Below are 26123 nucleotides of genomic sequence, written 5' to 3' on the forward strand. Positions count from 1 at the left end.
CAGATGATTAGGGTCAGGATGTAATGGAATGACTCTACCTTTGATTTGTTGATCTGCTTTTGTTCTAATGCTGTCCTGAGCACTTGTAGCTTCTTTCAGCTGCTGCCCCAAATCAGCCAATCGTAGAACTGCAGCAGAGAACAGAACCAATCAGAATCCCTGAGGCGTTAACATCAGCACCAGCATCATCAAAGAGTGAGGGAGAGGTTTTAAAAGATGAAAAGTAAGAAACGTAGGGGAGAGTGAGGCACACATGTTCCCACCAATCAGACAGATAATTCTCCAGAATAACCACTTTAGCATTGGTGCCAAGCTCTCATTTATATAAAGAAGAAAGAAAATCACGAGTAAACACAAACACTCAACCAACTGAATCACTGAATCAATGAATCACTGAATCATTTCTTACTCAAAGCTGCATTCTGCCCAAGTTGCCTCGTCAGCTCAGATTCACTGGACTCCAGTTCCTGTTCCTTCTTTGCTAGCTTCCCCTCCAGCACTGAGAGAAAACATCATCATCATCATTATCATCAACAGCATCATCATCATCATCATCATCATCAACAACAGCATCATCAACAACAGCATCATCATCATCATCAACAAGAAAAGCATCATCATCATCATCAGTAATGGTTTCCAATCAGGATGGTCCTCTCAGTGGTATCTGGGCAGATTCAGCTACACCAGCCCTCCCACTGCTCAGGATTCACTGGTAGAACTGAAGGCCGTCAGAATAACCAGCAACACTATTAAGAATCAACCAATCACGCTCTGATTTACTGTTGAGGGTGACATTTGTCTAGTCCTTCTGGAGGTTCTAGATACATTACTGACTGTCATTGTACACACAGGAACATTTGGTGAAGAACCTTTTCAGCAAGTGGCTATTCTGTGGCTTTGCTTAAAGATCCTTTGTAAGGCCATTAAAATATTTGATTATTTATGGATATACTTATTAAAATATCTGTTTATGATGAATCTGGATCTTCTGTTATTCAAATGTATTTAATGTCATTTAAATTCATTATATGTCATTTTTAATTTAAATTTCATATTTTAGTTTAAAAATGGGTTCAGAGATTTCAGACACAGTCATCAACAGGTTGTCAGCTTCAGTGTAGTCACTCACGTTGTAGCTCCGCCTCTGTGGACGTATTCAACTGGGCTAGTTCTTGCTCTTTAGCCTTCACCTTCTCCTGCAGACGCGCTATCTGATCCTCTGTGGAGTCACAGACACACACTCAGCTCACTTTCAATCACTGTGAATGGGCGGGGCTAAACTGTTATACACTGAATGGGTGGGGCTAAACTGTTATACACTGAATGGGTGGGGCTAAACTGCTGATCATCATTAGAGCTTTTTGAAACATGGGGTTGTTCAGACTTACTGATTTCAGCACTGCCGCAGCCGCTCCTCTTCAGGAAGGCGATCTCTTTATTCATCTCCTCGATTTCCTTCTCCAGGCCTTAAACAGTTCACACAGTTCAGGTTCTCTATACGTTCTGCTGGTTCTAGTGTTCATAATGTTATGGAGAGAGTACAGTTCTTCTGGAGGAACTCACCTGTGGCTTTCTTCAAGGCATCTGCTTTCAGTTCTGCTTGCAGGTTTTCCAACTTGGCAATTTCGTCCTTCAGAACGAGCACCTGAATGGCTGTCCGGGGAACACCGAGAAACAGTGTGAGGTTCTAGATTCAGTTCATGATCATTATTGATTAATTATTCATCAATTATTAACTCATTTATGACTCACTCAGCTGAGCTTTCTCATCTCCTGTGGAACCCACTTTGGTCATCAACGTCTGGATCTCTTTATCCAGTGCTGTGGTCAGAAACAGTACTCAGGTTAACTGGTAAAACACCTCCACACACACAGCTGACCATCACCAGCGTCCAGCCGGAACCAGAGGTCCAACTCACCGTCTATCTCAGCCAGGTACTCCGCAATGCTCTGGTCCTGCTGCTTCGAGACTTTCCCCATCGACTCCATCAGCTTCAGGACTGAACCACAAGAACAGATCTGCGTTAGTGCTTCATTAGTGATGATTATTAGATTATTAATGAGCTATTAGTGCTTCATTAGTGATGATTATTAGATTATTAATGAGATATTAGTGCCTCATTAGTGATGATTATTAGATTATTAATGAGCTATTAGTGCCTCATTAGTGATGATTATTAGATTATTAATGAGCTATTAGTGCTTCATTACTAATGATTGTTAGATTATTAATTAGATATTAGTGCCTCATTAGTGATGATTATCAGATTATTAATGAGATATTAGTGCTTCATTAGTGATGATTATTAGATTATTAATGAGCTATTAGTGCCTCATTAGTGATGATTATCAGATTATTAATGAGATATTAGTGCCTCATTAGTGATGATTATTAGATTATTAATGAGATATTAGTGCCTCATTAGTGATGATTATTAGATTATTAATGAGATATTAGTGCTTCATTAGTGATTATTTTTAGATTATTAATGAGCTATTAGTGCTTCATTACTGATGATTATTAGATTATTACTGAGCTATTAGTGCCTCATTAGTGATGATTATCAGATTATTAATGAGATATTAGTGCCTCATTAGTGATGATTATTAGATTATTAATGAGCTATTAGTGCTTCATTAGTGACGATTATTAGATTATTACTGAGCTATTAGTGCTTCATTAGTGATCATTATTAGATTATTAATGAGCTATTAGTGCTTCATTAGTGATTCTTTCTAGATAATTGAGCTATTAGTGCTTCATTACTGATGATTATTAGATTATTAATGAGCTATTAGTGCTTCATTAGTGATGATTATTAGATTAATAATGAGATATTAGTGCCTCATTAGTGATGATTATTAGATTATTAATGAGATATTAGTGCCTCATTAGTGATGATTATTAGATTATTAATGAGATATTAGTGCCTCATTAGTGATGATTATTAGATTATTACTGAGCTATTAGTGCTTCATTAGTGATGATTATTAGATTATTAATGAGCTATTAGTGCTTCATTAGTGATGATTATTAGATTATTAATGAGATATTAGTGCCTCATTAGTGATGATTATTAGATTATTACTGAGCTATTAGTGCTTCATTAGTGATGATTATTAATAAACTATAAGTGCGTCATTAGTGATATTTATTAGATTATTAATAAGCTATTAGAAGGTCACTCACGCTCATCAGAGTCCACTCTCGCTTTTCCCAGCTCTTTCTTCATATTCTTCAGTTCTTCAATCTTCTTCTTCAGGTCCTTCTGCAGCTCTGTAAAAGAACCACACACCAAAAACAACATAGTCAACAACCGCAACACGGACCTCACACTGTCAACAACCTCATCAACACTGACCTCACACCATCAACAACCTCATCAACACTGACCTTAAACTGTGAACAACTTCATCAACACTGACCTCACACCATCAACAACCTCATCAACACTGACCTCACACCACCAACAACCTCATCAAAACTGACCTTAAACTGTGCACAACCTGATCAACACTGACCTCACACCATCAACAACCTCATCAACACTGACCTTAAACTGTGAACAACCTCATCAACACTGGCCTTAAACTGTGAACAACCTGATCAACATGGACCTCACACCATCAACAACCTCATCACCACTGACCTCACACCATCAACAAGCTCATAAACACTGACCTCACATCAACAACCTCATCATCACTGACCTCACATCATCAACAACCTCATCCTCACTGACCTTGCACCATCAACAACCTAATCACCACTGACCTCACACCATCAACAACCTCATCAGCACTGACTTTACACCATGAACAACCTCATCGACACTGACCTCACACAGTCAACAACCTCATCAACACTGGCCTCACCCCATCGACAACCTCATCAACACTGACCTCACATCGTCAACAACCTCATCAACACGGACATCACACCATCAACAACCTCATCAACACTGACTTTACACCATGAACAACCTCATCGAAACTGACCTCACACAGTCAACAACCTCATCAACACTGCCCTCACATCATCAACAACCTCATCCTCACTGACCTTCCACCATCAACAACCTCATCAGCACTGACCTCACACAGTCGACAACCTCATCAACACTGACCTCACACCATCAACAATCTCTTAAACACTGACCTCACACCATGAACAACCTCATCAGCACTGACTTTACACCATGAACAACCTCATCATCACTGACCTCGCACCATCAACAACCTCATTAACACTGACCTTACATCGTCAACAAACTCATCAATCAACCTCATCAACACTGACTTTACACCATCAAGAACCTCATCAACACTGACCTCACTGACTTTAAACCAACAACAACCTCATCAACATTGACCTCACACCATCAACAACCTCATCACCACTGACCTCACACCATCAACAAGCTCATAAACACTGACCTCACATCAACAACCTCATCATCACTGACCTCACATCATCAACAACCTCATCCTCACTGACCTTGCACCATCAACAACCTCATCACCACTGGCCTCGCCCCATCAACAACTTCATAAACACTGACCTCACATCGTCAACAACCTCATCAACACTGACTTTACACCATGAACAACCTCATCGACACTGACCTCACACAGTCAACAACCTCATCAACACTGGCCTCACACAGTCAACAACCTCATCAACACTGACCTCACACCATCAACACCCTCATCAACACGGACATCACACCATCAACAACCTCATCAACACTGACTTTACACCATGAACAACCTCATCGAAACTGACCTCACACAGTCAACAACCTCATCAACACTGCCCTCACATCATCAACAACCTCATCCTCACTGACCTTGCACCATCAACAACCTCATCAGCACTGACCTCACACAGTCGACAACCTCATCATCACTGACCTCACATCATCAACAAACTCATCAACGCTGACCTCACATCGTCAACAACCTCATCACCACTGACCTCACACCATGAACAACCTCAACAGTACTGACTTTACACCATGAACAACCTCATCATCACTGACCTCGGACCATCAACAACCTTATCAACACTGACCTCACATCGTCAACAACCTCATCAACACTGACTTTAAAACCTCATCGACACTGACCTCACACAGTCAACAACCTTATCAACACTGACCTCACACAGTCAACAACCTCATCAACACTGACCTCACACCATCAACAACCTCATCAACACTGACTTTACACCATGAACAACCTCATCGAAACTGACCTCACACAGTCAACAACCTCATCAACACTGCCCTCACATCATCAACAACCTCATCCTCACTAACCTTGCACCATCAACAACCTCATCATCACTGACCTCACATCATCAACAACCTCATCAGCACTGACTTTACACCATGAACAACCTCATTAACACTGACCTCACACAGTCAACAACCTTATCAACACTGACCTCACATCGTCAACAACCTCATCAACACTGACTTTAAAACCTCATCGACACTGACCTCACACAGTCAACAACCTTATCAACACTGACCTCACACAGTCAACAACCTCATCAACACTGACCTCACACCATCAACAACCTCATCAACACGGACATCACACCATCGACAACCTCATCAACACTGACTTTACACCATGAACAACCTCATCGAAACTGACCTCACACAGTCAACAACCTCATCATCACTGCCCTCACATCAACAACAACCTCATCAACACTGACTTTACACCATGAACAACCTCATCGGACCTGACCTCACACAGTCAACAACCTCATCAACACTGACCTCACACCATCAACAATCTCATCAACACTGACCTCACATCGTCAACAACCTCATCAACACGGACATCACACGGTCAACAACCTCATCAACACTGACTTTACACCATTAACAGCCTCATCGAAACTGACCTCACACAGTCAACAACCTCATCAACACTGCCCTCACATCATCAACAACCTCATCCTCACTGACCTTCCACCATCAACAACCTCATCAGCACTGACCTCACACAGTCGACAACCTCATCAACACTGACCTCACACCATCAACAATCTCTTAAACACTGACCTCACATTGTCAACAACCTCATCATCACTGACCTCACACCATGAACAACCTCATCAGCACTGACTTTACACCATGAACAACCTCATCATCACTGACCTCACACCATCAACAATCTCATAAACACTGACCTCACATTGTCAACAACCTCATCATCACTGACCTCACACCATGAACAACCTCATCAGCACTGACTTTACACCATGAACAACCTCATCATCACTGACCTCACACCATCAACAATCTCATAAACACTGACCTCATATTTGTCAACAACCTCATCATCACTGACCTCACATCATCAACAACCTCATCAGCACTGACTTTACACCATGAACAACCTCATTAACACTGACCTCACATTGTCAACAAACTCATCAACGCTGACCTCACATCGTCAACAACCTCATCGCCACTGACCTCACACCATGAACAACCTCAACAGTACTGACTTTACACCATGAACAACCTCATCGAAACTGACCTCACACAGTCAACAACCTTATCAACACTGACCTCACATCGTCAACAACCTCATCAACACTGACTTTAAAACCTCATCAACACTGACCTCACACAGTCAACAACCTTATCAACACTGACCTCACACAGTCAACAACCTCATCAACACTGACCTCACACCATCGACAACCTCATCAACACTGACTTTACACCATGAACAACCTCATCGAAACTGACCTCACACAGTCAACAACCTCATCATCACTGCCCTCACATCAACAACAACCTCATCAACACTGACTTTACACCATGAACAACCTCATCGGACCTGACCTCACACAGTCAACAACCTCATCAACACTGACCTCACACCATCAACAATCTCATAAACACGGACCTCACATTGTCAACAACCTCATCATCACTGACCTCACACCATGAACAACCTCAACAGCACTGACTTTACACCATGAACAACCTCATTAACACTGACCTCACATCGTCAACAAACTCATCAACGCTGACATCACACCATCAACAAGCTCATAAACACTGACCTCACATCGTCAACAACCTCATCACCACTGACCTCACACCATGAACAACCTCAACAGCACTGACTTTACACCATGAACAACCTCATCATCACTGACATCGCACCTTCAACAACCTCATTAACACTGGCCTTACATCGTCAACAAACTCATCAATCAACCTCATCAACACTGACTTTACACCATCAACAACCTCATCAACACTGACCTCACTGACTTTACGCCATCAACAACCTCATCAACATTGACCTCACACCATCAACAACCTCATCAACACTGACTTTACACCATGAACAACCTCATCGACACTGACCTCACACAGTCAACAACCTCATCAACACTGACCTCACACAGTCAACAACCGCAACACGGACCTCACACTGTCAACAACCTCTTCATCACTGACCTCACACCATCAACAAGCTCATAAACACTGACCTCACATCGTCAACAACCTCATCAACACTGACTTTACACCATGAACAACGTCATCGACACTGACCTCACACATTCAACAACCTCATCAACACTAACCTCACACAGTCAACAACCTCATCAACACTGACCTCACATTGTCAACAACCTCATCATCACTGACCTCACATCATCAACAACCTCATCAACACTGACCTTAAACTGTGAACAATCTCATCAACATGGACATCACACCATCAACAACCTCATCAACACTGACCTTAAACTGTGAACAATCTCATCAACATGGACATCACACCATCAACAACCTCATCAACACTGACCTTAAACTGTGAACAACCTCACCAACACTGACCTCACACCATCAACAACCTCATCAACACTGACCGTAAACTGTGAACAACCTCAGCACCACTGACCTCACACCATCAACAATCTCATCAACATGAACATCACACCATCAACAACCTCATCAAAACTGACTTCACACTTTCAACAACCTCATCAACACTGACCTTATGTTGTGAAAAACCTCACCAACACTGACCTCACACCATCCACAACCTCATCTACACTGACTTTAAACTGTGAACAACCTCAGCACCACTGACCTCACACCATCAACAACCTCACCAACACTGACCTCACGCCATCAACAACTTCATCAACACTGACCTCACACTGTGAACAACCTCATCAACACTGACCTCACACCAACAACTTCATCAACACTGACCTTACACCATTAACAACCTCACCAACACTGACCTCACACTGTGAACAACCTCATCAACACTGACCTCACACCATCAACAACCTCATCAACACTGACCTCACACTTTGAACAACCTCATCATCACTGACCTCACATCATCAACAACCTCATCACCACTTACCTCACCCCATCAACAACCTCATCGACGCGGACATCACACCATCAACAACCTCGTCAACACTGACTTTACACCATGAACAACCTCATCAAAACTGACCTCACACAGTCAACAACCTCATCAACACTGACCTCACACCATCAACAACCTCATCAACACTGACCTTAAACTGTGAACAAACTCATCAATACTGGCCTCAAACTGTGAACAATTTCATCAACATGGACATCACACCATCAACAACCTCATCAACACTAACCTCACACCATCAACAACCTCATCAACACTGACCTTAAACTGTGCACAACCTCATCAACACTGACTTTAAACTGTGAACAACCTCATCAACACTGACCTCACACCATCAACAATCTCATAAACAATGATCTCACATTTTCAACAATCTCATCATCACTGACCTCACATCATCAGCAACCTCATCAGCACTGACCTTAAACTGTGAACAATCTCATCAACATGGACATCACACCATCAACAACCTCATAAACACTGACCTTAAACTGTGATCAACCTCATCAACACTGATCTTAAACTGTGAACAATCTCTTCAACATGGACATCACACCATCAACAATCTCATCAGCACTGAGCTTAAACTGTGAACAACCTCACCAACACTGACCTCACACCATCAACAACCTCATCAACACTGACCGTAAACTGTGAACAACCTCAGCACCACTGACCTCACACCATCAGCAATCTCATCAACATGAACATCACACCATCAACAACCTCATCAACACTGACCTCACACCATCAACAATCTCATCAACACTGACCTTAAATTGTGAAAAACCTCACCATCACTGACCTCACACCATCCACAACCTCATCAACACTGACTTTAAACTGTGAACAACCTCATCAACACTGACCTCACACCAACAACTTCATCAACACTGACCTTACACCATTAACAACCTCACCAACACTGACCTCACACTGTGAACAACCTCATCAACACTGACCTCACACCATGAACAACCTCATCAACACTGACCTCACACTTTGAACAACCTCATCATCACTGACCTCACATCATCAACAACCTCATCCTCACTGACCTTGCACCATCAACAACCTAATCAGCACTGACTTTACACCATGAGCAACCTTGCATCATCAACATCCTCATCCTCCCTGACCTTGCACCATCAACAACCTAATCAGCACTGACTTTACACCATGAGCAACCTCATCAACACTGACCTCACACCATCAACAACCTCATCACCACTGACCTCACACCATCCACAACCTCATCACCACTGATCTCACATTGTCAAAAATCTCATCATCACTGACCTCACATCATCAGCAACCTCATCAGCACTGACTTTACACCATGAACAACCTCATTAACACTGACCTCACATCATCAACAACCTCATCAACACTGGCCTTAAACTGTGAACAATCTCATCAACATGGACATCACACCATCAACAACCTCATCACCACTGACCTCACATCGTCAACAAACTCATCAACACGGACCTCACATCGTCGACAACCTCATCAACACTGACCTTACACATCAACAACCTCATCAACACTGACCTTAAACTGTGAGCAACCTCATCAACACTGATCTCACACCATCAACAACCTCATCAACACTGACCTCACACCATCAACAACCTCATCAACACTTACCTTAAACTGTGAACAACCTCATCAACACTGATCTTAAACTGTGAACAATCTCTTCAACATGGACATCACACCATCAACAACCTCATCAACACTGACCTTAAACTGTGCACAACCTCATCAACACTGACCTCACACCATCAACAACCTCATCAACACTGACCTTAAACTGTGCACAACCTCATCAACACTGACCTCACACCATCAACAATCTCATCAGCACTGAGCTTAAACTGTGAACCTCACCAACACTGACTTCACACCATCAACAACCTCATCAACACTGACCGTAAACTGTGAACAACCTCAGCACCACTGACCTCAGACCATCAACAATCTCATCAACATGAACATCACACCATCAACAACCTCATCAACACTGACTTCACACTTTCAACAACCTCATCAACACTGACCTTAAATTGTGAAAAACCTCACCAACACTGACCTCACACCATCCACAACCTCATCAACACTGACTTTAAACTGTGAACAACCTCAGCACCACTGACCTCACACCATCAACAACTTCATCAACACTGACCTCACACTGTGAACAACCTCATCAACACTGACCTCACACCAACAACTTCATCAACACTGACCTTACACCATTAACAACCTCACCAACACTGACCTCACACTGTGAACAACCTCATCAACACTGACCTCACACTGTGAACAACCTCACCAACACTGACCTCACACAGTCAACAACCTCATCAACACTGACCTCACACCATCAACAACCTCATCAACACTGACCTTAAACTGTGAACAAACTCATCAATACTGGCCTCAAACTGTGAACAATCTCATCAACATGGACATCACACCATCAACAACCTCATCAACACTGACCTCACACAGTCGACAACCTCTTCAACGCTGACCTTACACCATCAACAACCTCAACACGGACCCAACACTGTCAACAACCTCATCACCACTGACCTCACACCATCAACAACCTCATCACCACTGACCTCACACCATCAACAATCTTATAAACACTGACCTCACATTGTCAACAATCTCATCATCACTGACCTCACATCATCAGCAACCTCATCAGCACTGACTTTACACCATGAACAACCTCATTAACACTGACCTCACATCATCAACAAACTCATCAACACTGACCTCACACCATCAACAAGCTCATAAACACTGACCTCATCATCACTGACTTTACACCATCAACAACCTCATCAACACTGACCTCACTGACTTTACACCATCAACAACCTCATCAACACTGACCTCACTGACTTTACACCATCAACAACCTCATCAACATTGACCTCACACCATCAACAACCTCATCACCACTGACCTCACCCCATCAACAACCTCATCAACACTGACCTCACACCATCAACAATCTCATAAACAATGATCTCACATTTTCAACAATCTCATCATCACTGACCTCACATCATCAGCAACCTCATCAGCACTGACTTTACACCATGAACAACCTCATTACCACTGACCTCACATCATCAACAACCTCATCAACACTGACCTTAAACTGTGAACAATCTCATCAACATGGACATCACACCATCAACAACCTCATAAACACTGACCTTAAACTGTGATCAACCTCATCAACACTGATCTTAAACTGTGAACAATCTCTTCAACATGGACATCACACCATCAACAACCTCATCAACACTAACCTCACACCATCAACAACCTCATCAACACTGACCTTAAACTGTGCACAACCTCAGCACCACTGACCTCACAACATCAACAACTTCATCAACACTGACCTCACACTGTGAACAACCTCATCAACACTGACCTCACACCAACAACTTCATCAACACTGACCTTACACCATTAACAACCTCACCAACACTGACCTCACACTGTGAACAACCTCATCAACACTGACCTCACACTGTGAACAACCTCACCAACACTGACCTCACACAGTCAACAACCTCATCAACACTGACCTCACACCATCAACAACCTCATCAACACTGACCTTAAACTGTGAACAAACTCATCAATACTGGCCTCAAACTGTGAACAATCTCATCAACATGGACATCACATCATCAACAACCTCATCAACACTGACCTCACACAGTCGACAACCTCTTCAACGCTGACCTTACACCATCAACAACCTCAACACGGACCCAACACTGTCAACAACCTCATCACCACTGACCTCACACCATCAACAATCTCATCACCACTGACCTCACACCATCAACAATCTTATAAACACTGACCTCACATTGTCAACAATCTCATCATCACTGACCTCACATCATCAGCAACCTCATCATCACTGACTTTACACCATCAACAACCTCATCAACACTGACCTCACTGACTTTACACCATCAACAACCTCATCAACACTGACCTCACTGACTTTACACCATCAACAACCTCATCAACATTGACCTCACACCATCAACAACCTCATCACCACTGACCTCACCCCATCAACAACCTCATCAACACTGACCTCACACCATCAACAATCTCATAAACAATGATCTCACATTTTCAACAATCTCATCATCACTGACCTCACATCATCAGCAACCTCATCAGCACTGACTTTACACCATGAACAACCTCATTACCACTGACCTCACATCATCAACAACCTCATCAACACTGACCTTAAACTGTGAACAATCTCATCAACATGGACATCACACCATCAACAACCTCATAAACACTGACCTTAAACTGTGATCAACCTCATCAACACTGATCTTAAACTGTGAACAATCTCTTCAACATGGACATCACACCATCAACAACCTCATCAACACTGACCTCACACCATCAACAATCTCATCAACACTAACCTTAAACTGTGCACAACCTCATCAACACTGACCTCACACCATCAACAATCTCATCAGCACTGAGCTTAAACTGTGAACAACCTCACCAACACTGACCTCACACCATCAACAACCTCATCAACACTGACCGTAAACTGTGAACAACCTCAGCACCACTGACCTCACACCATCAACAATCTCATCAACATGAACATCACACCATCAACAACCTCATCAACACTGACCTCACACCATCAACAATCTCATCAACACTGACCTTAAATTGTGAAAAACCTCACCATCACTGACCTCACACCATCCACAACCTCATCAACACTGACCTCACACCAACAACTTCATCAACACTGACCTTACACCATTAACAACCTCACCAACACTGACCTCACACTGTGAACAACCTCATCAACACTGACCTCACACCATGAACAACCTCATCAACACTGACCTCACACTTTGAACAACCTCATCATCACTGACCTCACATCATCAACAACCTCATCCTCACTGACCTTGCACCATCAACAACCTAATCAGCACTGACTTTACACCATGAGCAACCTTGCATCATCAACATCCTCATCCTCCCTGACCTTGCACCATCAAATACCTAATCAGCACTGACTTTACACCATGAGCAACCTCATCAGCACTGACCTCACACAGTCGACAACCTCATCAACACTGACCTCACACCATCGACAACCTCATCACCACTGACCTCACACCATCCACAACCTCATCACCACTGACCTAACACCATCAACAATCTCATAAACAATGATCTCACATTGTCAAAAATCTCATCATCACTGACCTCACATCATCAGCAACCTCATCAGCACTGACTTTACACCATGAACAACCTCATTACCACTGACCTCACATCATCAACAACCTCATCAACACTGACCTTAAACTGTGAACAATCTCATCAACATGGACATCACACCATCAACAACCTCATAAACACTGACCTTAAACTGTGATCAACCTCATCAACACTGATCTTAAACTGTGAACAATCTCTTCAACATGGACATCACACCATCAACAACCTCATCAACACTGACCTCACACCATCAACAATCTCATCAACACTAACCTTAAACTGTGCACAACCTCATCAACACTGACCTCACACCATCAACAATCTCATCAGCACTGAGCTTAAACTGTGAACAACCTCACCAACACTGACCTCACACCATCAACAACCTCATCAACACTGACCGTAAACTGTGAACAACCTCAGCACCACTGACCTCACACCATCAACAATCTCATCAACATGAACATCACACCATCAACAACCTCATCAACACTGACCTCACACCATCAACAATCTCATCAACACTGACCTTAAATTGTGAAAAACCCCACCAACACTGACCTCACACCATCCACAACCTCATCAACACTGACCTCACACCAACAACTTCATCAACACTGACCTTACACCATTAACAACCTCACCAACACTGACCTCACACTGTGAACAACCTCATCAACACTGACCTCACACCATGAACAACCTCATCAACACTGACCTCACACTTTGAACAACCTCATCATCACTGACCTCACATCATCAACAACCTCATCCTCACTGACCTTGCACCATCAACAACCTAATCAGCACTGACTTTACACCATGAGCAACCTTGCATCATCAACATCCTCATCCTCCCTGACCTTGCACCATCAAATACCTAATCAGCACTGACTTTACACCATGAGCAACCTCATCAGCACTGACCTCACACAGTCGACAACCTCATCAACACTGACCTCACACCATCGACAACCTCATCACCACTGACCTCACACCATCCACAACCTCATCACCACTGACCTAACACCATCAACAATCTCATAAACAATGATCTCACATTGTCAAAAATCTCATCATCACTGACCTCACATCATCAGCAACCTCATCAGCACTGACTTTACACCATGAACAACCTCATTAACACTGACCTCACATCATCAACAACCTCATCAACACTGGCCTTAAACTGTGCACAACCTCATCAACATGGACATCACACCATCAACAACCTCATCAACACTGACCTTAAACTGTGCACAACCTCACCAACACTGACCTCACACCATCAACAACCTCATCAACACTGACCGTAAACTGTGAACAACCTCATCAACACTGACCTCACACAGTCGACAACCTCTTCAACGCTGACCTTACACCATCAACAACCTCAACACGGACCCAACACTGTCAACAACCTCATCACCACTGACCTCACACCATCAACAACCTCATCACCACTGACCTCACACCATCAACAATCTTATAAACACTGACCTCACATTGTCAACAATCTCATCATCACTGACCTCACATCATCAGCAACCTCATCAGCACTGACTTTACACCATGAACAACCTCATTAACACTGACCTCACATCATCAACAAACTCATCAACACTGACCTCACACCATCAACAAGCTCATAAACACTGACCTAACTGACTTTACACCATCAACAACCTCATCAACACTGACCTCACTGACTTTACACCATCAACAACCTCATCAACATTGACCTCACACCATCAACAACCTCATCACCACTGACCTCACCCCATCAACAACCTCATCAACGCGGACATCACACCATCAACAACCTCATCAACACTGACTTTACACCATGAACAACCTCATCAACACTGACCTCACACAGTCAACAACCTCATCAACACTGACCTCACACCATCAAGAACCTCATCAACACTGACCTCACACCATCAAGAACCTCATCAACACTGACCTCACACCATCAAGAACCTCATCAACACTGACCTCACACATCAACAACCTCATCAACACTGACCTTAAACTGTGAGCAACCTCATCAACACTTACCTCACACTATCAACAACCTCATCAACACTGACCTTAAACTGTGAACAACCTCATCAACACTGACCTTAAACTGTGAACAATCTCATCAACATGGACATCACACCATCAACAACCTCATCAACACTGACCTCACACCATCAACAATCTCATAAACAATGATCTCACATTTTCAACAATCTCATCATCACTGACCTCACATCATCAGCAACCTCATCAGCACTGACTTTACACCATGAACAACCTCATTAACACTGACCTCACATCATCAACAACCTCATCAACACTGACCTTAAACTGTGAACAATCTCATCAACATGGACATCACACCATCAACAACCTCATAAACACTGACCTTAAACTGTGATCAACCTCATCAACACTGATCTTAAACTGTGAACAATCTCTTCAACATGGACATCACACCATCAACAACCTCATCAACACTGACCTCACACCATCAACAACCTCATCAACACTAACCTTAAACTGTGCACAACCTCATCAACACTGACCTCACACCATCAACAATCTCATCAGCACTGAGCTTAAACTGTGAACAACCTCACCAACACTGACCTCACACTATCAACAACCTCATCAACACTGACCGTAAACTGTGAACAACCTCAGCACCACTGACCTCACACCATCAACAATCTCATCAACATGAACATCACACCATCAACAACCTCATCAACACTGACCTCAGACCATCAACAATCTCATCAACACTGACCTTAAATTGTGAAAAACCTCACCAACACTGACCTCACACCATCCACAACCTCATCAACACTGACTTTAAACTGTGAACAACCTCATCAACACTGACCTCACACCAACAACTTCATCAACACTGACCTTACACCATTAACAACCTCACCAACACTGACCTCACACTGTGAACAACCTCATCAACACTGACCTCACACCATGAACAACCTCATCAACACTGACCTCATACTTTGAACAACCTCATCATCACTGACCTTGCACCATCAACAACCTAATCAGCACTGACTTTACACCATGAGCAACCTCATCAACACTGACCTCACACCATCAACAATCTCATAAACAATGATCTCACATTTTCAACAATCTCATCATCACTGACCTCACATCATCAGCAACCTCATCAGCACTGACTTTACACCATGAACAACCTCATTACCACTGACCTCACATCATCAACAACCTCATCAACACTGACCTTAAACTGTGAACAATCTCATCAACATGGACATCACACCATCAACAACCTCATAAACACTGACCTTAAACTGTGATCAACCTCATCAACACTGATCTTAAACTGTGAACAATCTCTTCAACATGGACATCACACCATCAACAACCTCATCAACACTAACCTCACACCATCAACAACCTCATCAACACTGACCTTAAACTGTGCACAACCTCAGCACCACTGACCTCACAACATCAACAACTTCATCAACACTGACCTCACACTGTGAACAACCTCATCAACACTGACCTCACACCAACAACTTCATCAACACTGACCTTACACCATTAACAACCTCACCAACACTGACCTCACACTGTGAACAACCTCATCAACACTGACCTCACACTGTGAACAACCTCACCAACACTGACCTCACACAGTCAACAACCTCATCAACACTGACCTCACACCATCAACAACCTCATCAACACTGACCTTAAACTGTGAACAAACTCATCAATACTGGCCTCAAACTGTGAACAATCTCATCAACATGGACATCACATCATCAACAACCTCATCAACACTGACCTCACACAGTCGACAACCTCTTCAACGCTGACCTTACACCATCAACAACCTCAACACGGACCCAACACTGTCAACAACCTCATCACCACTGACCTCACACCATCAACAATCTCATCACCACTGACCTCACACCATCAACAATCTTATAAACACTGACCTCACATTGTCAACAATCTCATCATCACTGACCTCACATCATCAGCAACCTCATCATCACTGACTTTACACCATCAACAACCTCATCAACACTGACCTCACTGACTTTACACCATCAACAACCTCATCAACACTGACCTCACTGACTTTACACCATCAACAACCTCATCAACATTGACCTCACACCATCAACAACCTCATCACCACTGACCTCACCCCATCAACAACCTCATCAACACTGACCTCACACCATCAACAATCTCATAAACAATGATCTCACATTTTCAACAATCTCATCATCACTGACCTCACATCATCAGCAACCTCATCAGCACTGACTTTACACCATGAACAACCTCATTACCACTGACCTCACATCATCAACAACCTCATCAACACTGACCTTAAACTGTGAACAATCTCATCAACATGGACATCACACCATCAACAACCTCATAAACACTGACCTTAAACTGTGATCAACCTCATCAACACTGATCTTAAACTGTGAACAATCTCTTCAACATGGACATCACACCATCAACAACCTCATCAACACTGACCTCACACCATCAACAATCTCATCAACACTAACCTTAAACTGTGCACAACCTCATCAACACTGACCTCACACCATCAACAATCTCATCAGCACTGAGCTTAAACTGTGAACAACCTCACCAACACTGACCTCACACCATCAACAACCTCATCAACACTGACCGTAAACTGTGAACAACCTCAGCACCACTGACCTCACACCATCAACAATCTCATCAACATGAACATCACACCATCAACAACCTCATCAACACTGACCTCACACCATCAACAATCTCATCAACACTGACCTTAAATTGTGAAAAACCCCACCAACACTGACCTCACACCATCCACAACCTCATCAACACTGACCTCACACCAACAACTTCATCAACACTGACCTTACACCATTAACAACCTCACCAACACTGACCTCACACTGTGAACAACCTCATCAACACTGACCTCACACCATGAACAACCTCATCAACACTGACCTCACACTTTGAACAACCTCATCATCACTGACCTCACATCATCAACAACCTCATCCTCACTGACCTTGCACCATCAACAACCTAATCAGCACTGACTTTACACCATGAGCAACCTTGCATCATCAACATCCTCATCCTCCCTGACCTTGCACCATCAAATACCTAATCAGCACTGACTTTACACCATGAGCAACCTCATCAGCACTGACCTCACACAGTCGACAACCTCATCAACACTGACCTCACACCATCGACAACCTCATCACCACTGACCTCACACCATCCACAACCTCATCACCACTGACCTAACACCATCAACAATCTCATAAACAATGATCTCACATTGTCAAAAATCTCATCATCACTGACCTCACATCATCAGCAACCTCATCAGCACTGACTTTACACCATGAACAACCTCATTAACACTGACCTCACATCATCAACAACCTCATCAACACTGGCCTTAAACTGTGCACAACCTCATCAACATGGACATCACACCATCAACAACCTCATCAACACTGACCTTAAACTGTGCACAACCTCACCAACACTGACCTCACACCATCAACAACCTCATCAACACTGACCGTAAACTGTGAACAACCTCATCAACACTGACCTCACACAGTCGACAACCTCTTCAACGCTGACCTTACACCATCAACAACCTCAACACGGACCCAACACTGTCAACAACCTCATCACCACTGACCTCACACCATCAACAACCTCATCACCACTGACCTCACACCATCAACAATCTTATAAACACTGACCTCACATTGTCAACAATCTCATCATCACTGACCTCACATCATCAGCAACCTCATCAGCACTGACTTTACACCATGAACAACCTCATTAACACTGACCTCACATCATCAACAAACTCATCAACACTGACCTCACACCATCAACAAGCTCATAAACACTGACCTAACTGACTTTACACCATCAACAACCTCATCAACACTGACCTCACTGACTTTACACCATCAACAACCTCATCAACATTGACCTCACACCATCAACAACCTCATCACCACTGACCTCACCCCATCAACAACCTCATCAACGCGGACATCACACCATCAACAACCTCATCAACACTGACTTTACACCATGAACAACCTCATCAACACTGACCTCACACAGTCAACAACCTCATCAACACTGACCTCACACCATCAAGAACCTCATCAACACTGACCTCACACCATCAAGAACCTCATCAACACTGACCTCACACCATCAAGAACCTCATCAACACTGACCTCACACATCAACAACCTCATCAACACTGACCTTAAACTGTGAGCAACCCCATCAACACTGACCTCACACCATCAAGAACCTCATCAACACTGACCTCACACATCAACAACCTCATCAACACTGACCTTAAACTGTGAGCAACCTCATCAACACTTACCTCACACTATCAACAACCTCATCAACACTGACCTTAAACTGTGAACAACCTCATCAACACTGACCTTAAACTGTGAACAATCTCATCAACATGGACATCACACCATCAACAACCTCATCAACACTGACCTCACACCATCAACAATCTCATAAACAATGATCTCACATTTTCAACAATCTCATCATCACTGACCTCACATCATCAGCAACCTCATCAGCACTGACTTTACACCATGAACAACCTCATTAACACTGACCTCACATCATCAACAACCTCATCAACACTGACCTTAAACTGTGAACAATCTCATCAACACTGATCTTAAACTGTGAACAATCTCTTCAACATGGACATCACACCATCAACAACCTCATCAACACTGACCTCACACCATCAACAACCTCATCAACACTAACCTTAAACTGTGCACAACCTCATCAACACTGACCTCACACCATCAACAATCTCATCAGCACTGAGCTTAAACTGTGAACAACCTCACCAACACTGACCTCACACTATCAACAACCTCATCAACACTGACCGTAAACTGTGAACAACCTCAGCACCACTGACCTCACACCATCAACAATCTCATCAACATGAACATCACACCATCAACAACCTCATCAACACTGACCTCAGACCATCAACAATCTCATCAACACTGACCTTAAATTGTGAAAAACCTCACCAACACTGACCTCACACCATCCACAACCTCATCAACACTGACTTTAAACTGTGAACAACCTCATCAACACTGACCTCACACCAACAACTTCATCAACACTGACCTTACACCATTAACAACCTCACCAACACTGACCTCACACTGTGAACAACCTCATCAACACTGACCTCACACCATGAACAACCTCATCAACACTGACCTCATACTTTGAACAACCTCATCATCACTGACCTTGCACCATCAACAACCTAATCAGCACTGACTTTACACCATGAGCAACCTTGCATCATCAACATCCTCATCCTCCCTGATAAACAATGATCTCACATTGTCAAAAATCTCATCATCACTGACCTCACATCATCAGCAACCTCATCAGCACTGACTTTACACCATGAACAACCTCATTAACACTGACCTCACATCATCAACAACCTCATAAACACTGACCTTAAACTGTGATCAACCTCATCAACACTGATCTTAAACTGTGAACAATCTCTTCAACATGGACATCACACCATCAACAACCTCATCAACACTGACCTCACACCATCAACAACCTCATCAACACTAACCTTAAACTGTGCACAACCTCATCAACACTGACCTCACACCATCAACAATCTCATCAGCACTGAGCTTAAACTGTGAACAACCTCACCAACACTGACCTCACACCATCCACAACCTCATCAACACTGACTTTAAACTGTGAACACTGACCTCACACCAACCTCACACCAACAACTTCATCAACACTGACCTTACACCATTAACAACCTCACCAACACTGACCTCACACTGTGAACAACCTCATCAACACTGACCTCACACCATCAACAACCTCATCAACACTGACCGTAAACTGTGCACAACCTCATCAACACTGACCTCACACCATCAACAATCTCATCAGCACTGAGCTTAAACTGTGAACAACCTCACCAACACTGACCTCACACCATCCACAACCTCATCAACACTGACCGTAAAATGTGAACAACCTCAGCACCACTGACCTCACACCATCAACAATCTCATCAACATGAACATCACACCATCAACAACCTCATCAACACTGACTTCACACTTTCAACAACCTCATCAACACTGACCTTAAATTGTGAAAAACCTCACCAACACTGACCTCACACCATCCACAACCTCATCAACACTGACCTCACACTGTGAACAACCTCATCAACACTGACCTCACACCAACAACTTCATCAACACTGACCTTACACCATTAACAACCTCACCAACACTGACCTCACACTGTGAACAACCTCATCAACACTGACCTCACACTGTGAATAACCTCATTAACACTGACCTCACACTGTGAACAACCTCATCAAGACTGACCTCACACCATCAACAACCTCATCAACACTGACTTCACACTGTGAACAACCTCATCACATATTAATAATATTCTGAGATTTGAGAGTAGCTATTAAAGTGAAGGCATTGAGGAGATCTCCAGCTAATGGAGGAAGCAGTGACAGCAGAAGGAAGTTCAGTAAGTAAATGAAGGACCCCCGGTGTAAGGTGGGGGGTGTGGGGGGGTACGCACCATCAGTATTTCCCTCCGACTTGGTGAGTTTGTGCTGCAGGGCGCTGATCTCCTCTGAGAGCGTCTGGATCGTCAACACTGAAAACAACACACACACAAACACACACTTCCTGCATTAGCCTCGTAGCTCCACTGCTAATTACTGCAGTTACTGCTATTCAGTTCAGTTCATTGTTTATCAGCTCTTCACTCACCTTGACGAGCGAAGCTGTTATTCAGCTGCGAAAGTTCTATTTTAATCTGTGTCTGGACCTCTGTAACACACACACACACACACACACACACACACACACACACACAACTATAATAAACATTCTTTTAAAAAAACTCCTATCCTATACTTCTACTGTATTACTTTCCCCCTGAGCTGAGTGGGTGGGGCTAAACTGCTGAAAGTTAAACGGGTGGGGCTAAACTGCTGAAGGCTGAATGGGTGGGGCTAAACTGTTGTAGGCTAAATGGGTGGAGGTAAACTGCTGTAGGCAGAATGGGTGGGGCTAAACTGCTGTAGCATAAGTGGATGGAGCTAAACAGCTGTAGGCTGAATGGGTGGGGCTAAACTGCTGTAGGCTGAATGGGTGGGGCTAAACTGCTGTAGGCTGAATGGGTGGGGCTAAACTGCTGTAGGCAAGGCTTGAAAACTGTAGAGTGGGTGGGACTAAACAGCTGTAGAGTGGGTGGTGCTTAATGTTATGTAAGGAGTACTTCACCAGTGAAATTCTTGTGGACCTCAGTGCACTTCTTGGCCTCCTCCAGCTCCTGCTGCAGCTCTGAGAGAGTGGAGTAAAGCCAGGGTCAGTAAAGGGTTAATCAGATCTGTATGATCAGACTGATCAGATCCAGCTCCACTCTTACTTCTGTGTGCTGCTCTAGCTGTGTTCCTCTCCACCTCCGCCTTCTTCACTCTGTCCTCCAGATCTGAGAGACAGCCTTCATCAGCACTGACACCATTACACAAGTACACCACATGTCCAAAAGTATCCGGACAGATTACTCATCAGCACTGACACCATTACACAAGTACACCACATGTCCAAAAGTATCCGGACAGATTACTCATCAGCACTGACACCATTACACAAGTACACCACATGTCCAAAAGTATCCGGACAGATTACTCATCAGCACTGACACCATTACACAAGTACACCACATGTCCAAAAGTATCCGGACAGATTACTCATCAGCACTGACACCATTACACAAGTACACCACATGTCCAATAGTATCCGGACAGATTACTCATCAGATCTTACCTGTTTTACTCTTCTTCAGATTTGAAACCTCTCCCTCTTTGTTCCTCAGTTGAGATTTAAGCTCTAGAATTCAGATAAATAACAAACAAAGAATCTTAGAGATAATTCACACAGTTACTATATTACTGCAATACAGAGTCTAGCCTATACATGAATTACTGTACTTTACTACAGGACACTACACCAGTATTATACACCACTATAGTTTACTACAGGACACTACACCAGTATTAAACATCGCTATAGTTTACTACAGGACACTACACCAGTATTAAACATTACTATAGTTTACTACAGGATGCTACACCAGTATTAAACATTACTATAGTTTATTACAGGACACTACACTAGTATTATACACCACTATAGTTTACTATAGGACACTACACCAGTATTAAACATTACTATAGTTTACTACAGGATGCTACACCAGTATTAAACATTACTATAGTTTACTACAGGACACTACACCAGTATTATACACCACTATAGTTTACTACAGGACACTACACCAGTATTAAACATTACTATAGTTTATTACAGGACACTACACCAGTATTATACACCACTATAGTTTACTAAAGGACACTACACCAGTATTAAACATTACTATAGTTTACTACAGGATGCTACACCAGTATTAAACATTACTATAGTTTATTACAGGATGCTACACCAGTATTATACACCACTATAGTTTACTACAGGACACTACACCAGTATTAAACATCGCTATAGTTTACTACAGGACACTACACCAGTATTAAACATTACTATAGTTTATTACAGGACACTACACCAGTATTATACACCACTATAGTTTACTATAGGACACTACACCAGTATTATACACCACTATAGTTTACTACAGGACACTACACCAGTATTATACACCACTATAGTTTACTACAGGACACTACACCAGTATTATACACCACTATAGTTTACTATAGGACACGACACCAGTATTATACACCACTATAGTTTACTACAGGACACTACACCAGTATTAAACATTACTATAGTTTATTACAGGACACTACACTAGTATTATACACCACTATAGTTTACTATAGGACACTACACCAGTATTATACACCACTATAGTTTACTACAGGACACTACACCAGTATTATACACCACTATAGTTTACTACAGGACACTACACCAGTATTATACACCACTATAGTTTACTACAGGACACTACACCAGTATTAAACATTACTATAGTTTATTACAGGACACTACACCAGTATTATACACCACTATAGTTTACTAAAGGACACTACACCAGTATTAAACATTACTATAGTTTACTACAGGATGCTACACCAGTATTAAACATTACTATAGTTTATTACAGGATGCTACACCAGTATTATACACCACTATAGTTTACTACAGGACACTACACCAGTATTAAACATCGCTATAGTTTACTACAGGACACTACACCAGTATTAAACATTACTATAGTTTACTACAGGATGCTACACCAGTATTAAACATTACAATAGTTTATTACAGGACACTACACCAGTATTATACACCACTATAGTTTACTACAGGACACTACACCAGTATTATACACCACTATAGTTTATTACAGGACACTACACCAGTATTATACACCACTATAGTTTACTACAGGACACTACACCAATATTATACACTACTATAGTTTACTACAGGACACTACACCAGTATTATACACCACTATAGTTTACTACAGGACACTACACCAGTATTATACACCACTATAGTTTATTACAGGACACTACACCAGTATTAAAAAGAAACACAGGACAGTACTACAGATGATTAGGGTCAGGATGTAATGGAATGACTCTACCTTTGATTTGTTGATCTGCTTTTGTTCTAATGCTGTCCTGAGCACTTGTAGCTTTTTTCAGCTGCTGCCCCAAGTCAGCCAATCGTAGAACTGCAGCAGAGAACAGAACCAATCAGAATCCCTGAGGCGTTAACATCAGCACCAGCATCATGAAAGAGTGAGGGAGAGGTTTTAAAAGATGAAAAGTAGGAAACATGGGGGAGAGTGAGGCACACACTAGCGTGGGCTAAAATATAACCTGGATATTTTACTTCATTAAACTGGTTCCAGTTTGGATCTTCTCTTGTTTCCATAGCAACCCTGTCTACACTAAACTAACTGAATCACTGAATCATTTCTTACTCAAATCTGCATTGTGCTCATCTATCTTCTTCAATTCAGCTGCACTGGACTCCAGTTCCTGTTCCTTCTTTGCTAGCTTCCCCTCCAGCACTGAGAGAAAACATCATCATCATCATCATCATCAACAACAA

At 42.7% G+C, this 26123-nt stretch overlaps 1 protein-coding gene across 1 annotated transcript in view; it reads right to left on the reverse strand.

Annotated features, from left to right (window-relative positions):
- Window positions 1-26123, reverse strand: part of LOC140535610 (uncharacterized) — a 68656-nt gene that overhangs the window by 24618 nt on the left and 17915 nt on the right. The window contains exons 24-38 of the mRNA XM_072657007.1: window positions 25993-26082; window positions 25651-25740; window positions 23799-23861; window positions 23398-23460; window positions 23253-23312; window positions 22737-22796; window positions 22543-22620; window positions 3194-3280; window positions 1923-2003; window positions 1756-1824; window positions 1567-1656; window positions 1392-1469; window positions 1133-1222; window positions 410-499; window positions 39-128 (exon numbers count right to left, since the gene is read on the reverse strand). Of these exons, the coding sequence (XP_072513108.1) occupies window positions 39-128; window positions 410-499; window positions 1133-1222; window positions 1392-1469; window positions 1567-1656; window positions 1756-1824; window positions 1923-2003; window positions 3194-3280; window positions 22543-22620; window positions 22737-22796; window positions 23253-23312; window positions 23398-23460; window positions 23799-23861; window positions 25651-25740; window positions 25993-26082 (1179 nt within the window). The remainder of the gene's footprint in view (window positions 1-38; window positions 129-409; window positions 500-1132; window positions 1223-1391; window positions 1470-1566; window positions 1657-1755; window positions 1825-1922; window positions 2004-3193; window positions 3281-22542; window positions 22621-22736; window positions 22797-23252; window positions 23313-23397; window positions 23461-23798; window positions 23862-25650; window positions 25741-25992; window positions 26083-26123) is intronic.

Source organism: Salminus brasiliensis, chromosome 15, assembly GCF_030463535.1.
Source record: "Salminus brasiliensis chromosome 15, fSalBra1.hap2, whole genome shotgun sequence".
Taxonomy (NCBI): domain Eukaryota; kingdom Metazoa; phylum Chordata; class Actinopteri; order Characiformes; family Bryconidae; genus Salminus; species Salminus brasiliensis.